Here is an 8,768-nt window from a genome sequence, read left to right on the forward strand (position 1 = left end):
AGAAGTGACAATCCGCAAAAAAAGTGGTAAACAAATCGTCTGTCAAAGGTTCTAAGTAACGAATAATTGAAGGAGAATCATATCCGACATAGATTCTCATTCTTTGCTGAGGTCCCATTTTTGTAAGTAAAGGCGGCGAAATCGGTACATAGATCACATAACCAAAAATGCACAGATGCGATATGTGAGTTTCGTATATGGTAACCAATTGAAGGGCGTTATATGGTTGGGTCGCAACAAGCCTCAGGTAGACCAACATGGTTGCGTGGGTGGGTTAAGACTTTATTGAAATTACTAAAACATGGTTGCGTGGTTGGGTTCTCGACTCGAGAAGGTAACGTGGGTGGCCAATCGACATGGGAGCGTTTCGACGAAACCCTAAACAAAATCCTTCATTTTTTTTCCAATTTCAAATTAATTCAATACATATTTATATAATTTAATGCATGAGCAGCTATTTAATGCGACTCATGTCAATATCAAATTGACATAATTCAACAATTATGAATATAATGCGTACACAATTTATGTAGAATCTAAAATTCGAAAAATGTAAAGTTGGGTCATGCATTATGGTGAATGTTCATTCTATCAGGGCTGCAAAAATATTGAGATAAAAACTATTGTTTTGGAAGAACCTGATTGCGAGATGATATGTAGACCTGGCATTTTGGACCCGACCCGTTAATATTAGTATTTGGGTGGATGTTTTAGTAATTTCAATAAAGTCTTAACAACAAAAAATAAACTCGATGCAAAAAATAAAAATAAAATAAAATTGTTAACGGGTGTTAACAGGTAAAACAGGTGACCCGTTAGCTTAAGGGGTCGGGTTCGGATGACCTGTTAACTTAACGGGTCGGATTGAACCTGACCCAAACCCGATAAACCCGACCCGTTTACAGGTCTAATGATATGGATGAACTGGTTTGATGCAGAAACTTCCACGTCAGATTCCTAAGGATAGCTGTAGGAGCGTGCTGATACCGTGTTGTAGCCTATTTTATCTGACTAAAGGAAGGGGGCCGGCGGCAAGGAGATGTTGTAGAGAGAGATTTGTTTGTAGAATTGTAGGGGAATGTGTGTTTTATTCCCTCCTACGTAGTACCTTTATTTATAGTAATAAAAGGGAGAAGAATTCCTTCATCCCCAAGGAATATAAGTCCATATAGGAAAGAATAACTAGAATCAAATCTAATCTGTGATTTACACAATCACACTTAAACTAGGAAAATTTACAACAAATATGAAATTGTTGGGGTCTTTTTCATTAATAGGCTTTGTTGGGCTTGTATTGTAAAAAAGGTTGATGAAGCTTTCATGTCCTCCATTTCTGAGTAAACGAGAACTAGGTCCAAAACATCCCTAAAGAGAAGCAAGTCCTAGGATATGCTATGTTGGAGGGAATTTTGAGTTTTATAGCGTAAAATTATGACTTTTGAGTTTTAAGGGGCAAAATGAGATCAAAATCGAGTTCCAAGAGGCAAAGTGTAGTGAAGTTTGAGCTTCTGGAAGTAAAGTGTCGACTATTGAGCTACAGAAAGCAAAGTGAGATTAAAAGCTTAGCTAAAAATAAGTATTTTTAGCAAAAATTAAAATCTAAAATAGTTTTTTTTTTGTTTTTTTGTTTTTACAAACAGTATTATCTACAATGAGGGGAGTGGGCAGCAGAACCTCACAATTACTAGCAATAATGTCGTTTAAATTTGTATTTGACGAGAATCGAACCTATGACTTCTCATTTATAGGTGAAGAAAAATGTCATTACATTGTAATTACTAAGTGACAAAAATACAATAGTTATTAAATGGCTGATAATTTTATGCTTTTATGTTGTAAACTTGTAGTGGTACAAAAGCTTACACTCAACCATATAATGCTCACTTCAGCTTGAGCAGACGAAACGAATACAGACAGAAAAGGAAAAGTTAGCTAGACAATCATACAATGCTCACATTAAAACAGATTATTTCAATTCTCATCCTTAGATTTTTATTTTTATATTTTTTTATCTTATACACTCAGTAGAAGAAAACAAAGAATAATACTAATTACTTGGAACCATAAAAATGTAGACCGTCAATAATCTACTAGTCATAATTAAATATTAAACTCGTTATAAATATATTGTTTTCATCGTTCATGCGAGTTACTTTAAAATTGAGATCTCATTCAATCAAGTACATGATCACGTATACCACCACAACAACAAAGATAGTCGGCAAGCGAGAAAATGTGAGTGAAAGATTTGAATGTTTGATTGGTTTGAATGTTTGATTGTGTTTGTGTCCAGTCCACACTCCACAGCTAATCGAAGTGAGTGACGTGCCCCTTCTTCCATTTTGTTTACAGTTAAGTGACGTGCTCATTTCAGATCCCCAGCCTAGAAAATATGAAGAAAAAGAAATTTAAAAAAAAAAAAAACACCTTAAAGCAAGTGGTGAAAAAGTGTTGAATCTTTGCACGACGACGTGAATTTAAACTCTGTTGATGACTAATCTAACAAAATTTATTGTTTAACCAAAAAACAAAAAAACTTAAAACAACTTCCAAGTCCTCCTACCCTAGAGATTTTTTAGTGTGACCGGCACACGATGTACACCGTGTCACTATACAAATAATGAGATATGTGTGTTAAAAATTTAATAACTTAAAAATTAAATATTTTCATTATTTATATAAAAAGATATGATGTATCACTCGGGTTCCGTTAAAATAAAAAATTCCTCCTCCCACCCAACAGCGATAAGCCACGTAGGGTGCTCTAAAACCACATCCACTCCTTAAAAAAATCCCATTTGGCTTCCCCATTCATTGGAGCTATTTATGTAGCTCGCCCCATCCCTAAAATCCCCAATCTTTCCCTCACGAAATCCCTCCATTTTTCAAGGTACGCGCTTCTCCTCTTCTTCTTGTGCTGCTGGTCCATTAATCTCTACTTTCAGTTACATTGGAGTGCATATCTGTATTGCTTCTGTGTATTTCTTGGATTACTATCGATATTCTACATTAAACTATCCTAAGGGAGGGAAGGGTTTGAACCCCGGACGGAGTGGGTTGAGGAGGAAACTCTAACAACCAGGGCAATCCACCACTTGCGGTTTCGTGTATTTCTGTATCTATGGTTTCGTACTTGTACTTGGAAAACAAATAGAACTAGACATGGGTTTGATGTACTTTTCCTGAATGTGATTTTTTGATTCTGTGAATATCAATTGTATGCATGTTTCTTGAAGATGGCTGTGTGTTTTTTAATCATTATGTTTTTGTTTGCATTTTTTGTTGTGAATTTATTGAACCAGAAAATTAGCATCTTTGGTGACACTCCATCAATTCATGTCACCTGATTGCTTTTTAGTTTTTATTTTTTGGTTTTTGGCTTTTACCTTGTTCACATATGCTATATGCTATTGTTTTTGCTTTTGGTTGAATGGAATTTGAAAAAGTTAAAACTGAAAAAGAATTGCATGTGTTGGGTGAAAAAGACATCAAGGGTACAAGTTGCTTCGTCGTTGCACTATGAGTGAACATCTTGATATTCATTCATGTTTTTCTGTTAAATGTTGAATTGCTGTTATTTCTACCGTAATGTTTATGATGGTATGAATTGAGATTTGATAAATTTAGGGCCTGTTCGGTGTCCTTCTTGATTCCATTTTTGTTTAAACTTATGAGTACTGAGTATTTTAGCTAGATTCATCGTTTTTGAAAACTATAAATTGTTTTCAAGTTCAATACCAAACAATCCCTTAGCTTCTGTTGAAAATTAATTCTTTGTTTTAGCTACTTTTCGGGACTGAGATGCAATCAAATATTAAGCTGACCTCATATTTTCTTTATACTTCGATCTTTGTTTTTTTTGTTCCTGCATAGGTTGTTGAACTACTCAATTTCGTTTCCTGCAATCTGTGATTGGGCATATAAACTTACAAGTGCCTCTTTTATCGTACTTACAGATGGCAGCATCATCAGCATGCCTTGTGGGGAATGGGTTATCTACCCACGGTACTAAGCCAAATTTGAGCAAGGACTTCTGTGGCAGGCATCTCTTGCACCCTTCAGCTCTTCCATCGTTGGGTAAAGTGACAAAAACAGTTCTCACAAAGGCGTCGCTAGACCAAAGGCAAAACGAGGGAAGAAGAGGCTTTCTCAAGTTGTTGCTTGGGAATGTGGGAATAGGAGCACCAGCTATACTTGGAGCGGGGAATGCTTTGGCCGCCGATGATCAAGGTGTCTCTTCTTCAAGGATGTCTTATTCCAGGTTCTTGGAGTATCTGGACAAGGGCAGGGTGACTAAAGTTGATTTGTTTGAGAATGGAACCATTGCTATTGTTGAGGCTGTTTCTCCTGAGTTAGGGAACCGATTGCAGCGGGTTCGTGTTCAACTTCCGGGGCTAAGCCAAGAGCTCCTCCAGAAGTTCAGGGAAAAGAACATCGACTTTGCAGCACATAATGCTCAAGAAGACTCGGGCTCTCTTTTATTTAACCTGATTGGAAATCTTGCTTTCCCACTAATTTTAATTGGGGGTTTGTTCCTACTCTCAAGGCGTTCATCCGGGGGCATGGGTGGTCCAGGTGGGCCTGGATTTCCTCTACAATTTGGTCAATCTAAAGCCAAGTTCCAAATGGAACCAAACACCGGAGTGACATTTGATGATGTTGCTGGGGTAGATGAAGCCAAGCAAGATTTCGTGGAGGTGGTCGAGTTCTTAAAGAAGCCTGAGAGGTTCACTGCTGTTGGGGCTCGAATTCCTAAAGGTGTTCTTCTTGTTGGCCCTCCGGGAACCGGAAAGACTCTGCTAGCAAAGGCAATTGCTGGTGAAGCTGGTGTTCCATTTTTCTCCATCTCAGGTTCTGAGTTTGTTGAAATGTTTGTTGGTGTTGGTGCTTCCCGAGTTCGTGATCTTTTTAAGAAGGCCAAGGAGAATGCACCTTGCATTGTATTTGTTGATGAAATTGACGCTGTTGGACGGCAAAGAGGAACTGGAATTGGTGGAGGGAACGATGAAAGGGAACAAACCCTTAATCAGCTTTTGACAGAAATGGATGGTTTTGAGGGCAACACTGGTATCATTGTGGTTGCAGCGACTAACAGGGCAGATATTCTTGACTCTGCCTTACTGAGGCCTGGCCGGTTTGACAGGCAGGTGTCTGTTGATGTCCCAGACATTCGAGGAAGAACAGAGATCTTAAAGGTTCATGCTAGCAATAAGAAGTTTGATGGAAGTGTTTCCCTTGATGTTGTAGCCATGAGGACACCCGGCTTCAGTGGGGCTGATCTCGCAAACCTCCTTAATGAAGCAGCTATATTGGCTGGTCGACGTGGGAAGTCAGCAATTTCATCTAAAGAGATTGATGATTCAATTGATAGAATAGTGGCTGGAATGGAAGGAACAGTAATGACAGATGGAAAGAGTAAAAGTCTGGTGGCATATCACGAAGTTGGGCATGCCATCTGTGGGTAAGTGATATTTTAGTCTTTTATTAGAGGTCGCACTTGGTGCGATGGCAAGTGCCTTCGTCCATGAGCGGTAGGTCTCGGGTTCGAGACTTGGGAGCAGCCTCTCCATAAATGGGGGTAAGGCTAGCCGACATTCACCTCTCCCAGACCCTGCGTAAAGCGGGAGCCTTGTGCACTGGGTACGACCTTTTTTTATTGGGTTGTTCTTATGATGCTCAAGTAACTCAAATTGCAGAATAAGAAACTTAAATGACCCAAAATAACGTTTTGTATTCTCCTCAATGCAGGACATTGACTCCAGGGCATGATGCTGTTCAAAAGGTGACATTAGTCCCTCGTGGTCAGGCTCGGGGTCTTACATGGTTTATTCCTGCAGATGATCCTACCTTGATCTCCAAGCAGCAACTGTTTGCAAGAATTGTTGGTGGACTTGGTGGTAGAGCCGCAGAGGAAGTGATCTTTGGCGAGCCTGAGGTGACAACAGGTGCAGCTGGTGATTTGCAGCAGATCACTGGTTTGGCCAAACAGGTAATTGAACATATTTGTTATCTTCTCATAGAAATTGAAAATGTCAGATGACACTACTAGTTCTATCATACTGAGGAACTTAATTGGCATTGTTGCAGATGGTCACCACCTTCGGAATGTCTGATATTGGACCATGGTCATTGATGGATGCGTCCCAGAGCGGTGACGTCATTATGAGAATGATGGCAAGGAACTCAATGTCAGAAAAGCTTGCTGAAGACATTGATACAGCTATTAAGAGATTATCGGATGAAGCATATGAGATTGCGTTGACCCACATAAGAAACAACCGGGAAGCCATTGACAAGATCGTGGAGGTCCTTCTTGAAAAGGAAACAATGACCGGGGATGAATTCCGGGCACTCCTATCCGAATTCGCTGAAATCCCAGTTGAAAACCGGGTCCCTGCTGCAGTTCCGTCGCCTGTAGCTGTTTAGATAGTGCAACTCATACCGTCATCGACACTTAGCTAAACATCTATAGTTGGTAAAGGTGTATAAAAGCTGTAATTTTTTGTATTACTTGTAGCGTAACGTGATGACCAAATATACATGGGCATGAAATTCCTCCACTCTGCAGTCTTTTATTGATCTTTTTGTGTTCTACATCGTTGGTTCCAGCTTGATATTTAAACTCCGGTCTTCTACAGTGGTAGAGAGGAGTGTTGTCCTTGCACCATGATATGGGTTCAAACTTCATCGACTCTCTAATCTAACACTTAATCTAACAAATTTATATTTTGACCCAAAAAAAAAAAAGAACTCTAATTTTGGAATTTGTAAACTCAATTGAATACAAAGAGACATGGACTGCAGGACATTTTATACAGAAATTTAGAGCTTGTACATGTACATGTCCATCACAGTTAGATATATGCAATACTGGTTTGATGATATTGCTATTCTACGAGTTATAACGGTTGAGAAAAATAAAAAGAAATAATAGAAACAGAAATGGCTATTATGTTAATAAAATAGTCTCACAAACTTTTCTTTTGTGTATAAACACCTAATCAACTTTCTTTAATGATAAGGACAAGAGGCAGTGGCAGTATTGTAATTAAGTTGAAGTTTTGTTGCACCTTTCTTCACCTTTCTTCATAAATTTTCAGTTATGAAAAAACAGTTGCCGGTACTACCAAAGTTTGACATAATTATGATACTCACCACCACGCTCAAACTACTGTCACCACTTACTCATTATTGTCAATATTATTAATAAAAATTATATAGTGTATTTCATTAAAAACTTGTTGCCTTAAACCCCTTTAATTCAAGCTACCTTTGTATTAAACAGCTCACAAACTCGTTTGGAAGTATTTTTAAAATGACTGAAAGCTTTCACGGAAACTGAAGGTGGAGATACTGTAACGCGGAGTTCTATGATTTCTGCATATGGGTTTCATGGGCGAGGAGAGGAAGCCATTAAGCTGCTTGAGGAGATGGAGCAGGAAGAACTGGGGGCAAATGATGTTACTTTCTTGAGTTTGCTTTATGCGTGCGGTCATTGCGGAAAGGACTTGAGTTCTTGGATTCTATGGTCGAAAAGTATGGACTGCATCTTAAATTAGAACACTATACATGTGTGGTGGACCTGCTTGGCCGGTCTGGCTGTTTGGAGGAAGCCGAGGCAATGATACGATCATTGCCTGTTAAAGCAGACGCTATCATATGGAAAACTTTGTTATCTGCACATGTAAAACCCACAAGAACGTAGACATGGCAAGAAGGATTGCTGAATAAGTTATTAGGCAAGATCCACAGGACTCAGCGTCCTATGTGCTACTCTCGAACATCCATGCTTCAGCTCTAAGGTGGCACGATCTTTCTGAGGTGAGAAAAGCTATGAGATAGAGAAAGGTAAAGAAGCCGGGTAAAAGCTGCCTGGAAATAGAAAACCGAGTTCACTAGTTCTGCGTTGGTGAGAAAAGCAATGGGAGATTGATTTGTATCTTAAAGAGCTAACATCAGAGTTGAAGTTGCATGGTTACGTGCCTGATACCGGCTCTGTTTTGCATGATATGAATAATGAGGAGAAAGAATATAACTTAGGCACACCATAGTGAGAAGTTGGCGATTGGTTTCTCCTTAATGAACATTCCTGATAATGTACCAAGAAGGGTGATGAAGAATTTGCGTGTTTGCATTGATTGTCATGTTGTTGTTACGTACATATCTCTAATAAAAAACCGAGAGATCATTGTACGCGATGCTAGTAGATTCATCACTTTAAAGATGGGATGTGTTCTTGTGGACATTACTGGTAACGGGAGGTTATACGGGAGGTTATATTGCAAAGATGAAGAATCGGTACAGAGAAAGAGAAAGGAAACAAACAAGATTGTATTTATTGATTAAAGAAAATGTATACAAATGAACTTAATAAAAATAATAGTTATACAATCCCTTATATAGCAAGCTATTATAATAAACTCTCTCCTAAAAATATTAATTTAATATTGTGTAAACCATTAGTTCCCATATTAGATATTAAATTAATAAAAATAATTACTACTCTTGATTTTAGTCAATAGGCAGAGAAAGATATGCTTCATCTCATGTTTGGCTTCTGTTTTTATATGCCACCTCACTAGCGTACTTCTGCCACCAGCCAATGTGGGATACAAAACCTCTATGCGGTATGTCTTTGTTGTTATATTCAAATCAAAGGGACTTGTCAGCACAAGTTTGAGACAATTGGGAGTATATTTTAACCTGGAATATGTCACGTGTTGGTAAAATTAGTGATAGCTGTTATATTTACAATAATTTTGAAAATA

The 8,768-nt window shown here is 38.4% G+C and overlaps 1 protein-coding gene and 1 pseudogene across 1 annotated transcript; one reads left to right on the forward strand and one right to left on the reverse strand.

The window, feature by feature from the left end:
* Positions 1 to 2,720: 2,720 nt before the first annotated feature.
* LOC103444059 (ATP-dependent zinc metalloprotease FTSH 2, chloroplastic) lies at positions 2,721 to 6,560 on the forward strand. The gene is made up of 4 exons (XM_029108465.2): positions 2,721 to 2,890; positions 3,957 to 5,461; positions 5,749 to 5,989; positions 6,088 to 6,560. Exons 2-4 carry the CDS (start codon positions 3,957 to 3,959, stop codon positions 6,424 to 6,426), a joined length of 2,085 nt encoding a protein of 694 aa, XP_028964298.1. The 5' UTR covers positions 2,721 to 2,890; the 3' UTR covers positions 6,427 to 6,560.
* A 1,818-nt stretch (positions 6,561 to 8,378) lies between these two features.
* LOC139188305 (U2 spliceosomal RNA) lies at positions 8,379 to 8,536 on the reverse strand (annotated as a pseudogene).
* Positions 8,537 to 8,768: the final 232 nt, after the last annotated feature.

This window comes from Malus domestica, chromosome 09, assembly GCF_042453785.1.
Source record: "Malus domestica chromosome 09, GDT2T_hap1".
Taxonomy (NCBI): domain Eukaryota; kingdom Viridiplantae; phylum Streptophyta; class Magnoliopsida; order Rosales; family Rosaceae; genus Malus; species Malus domestica.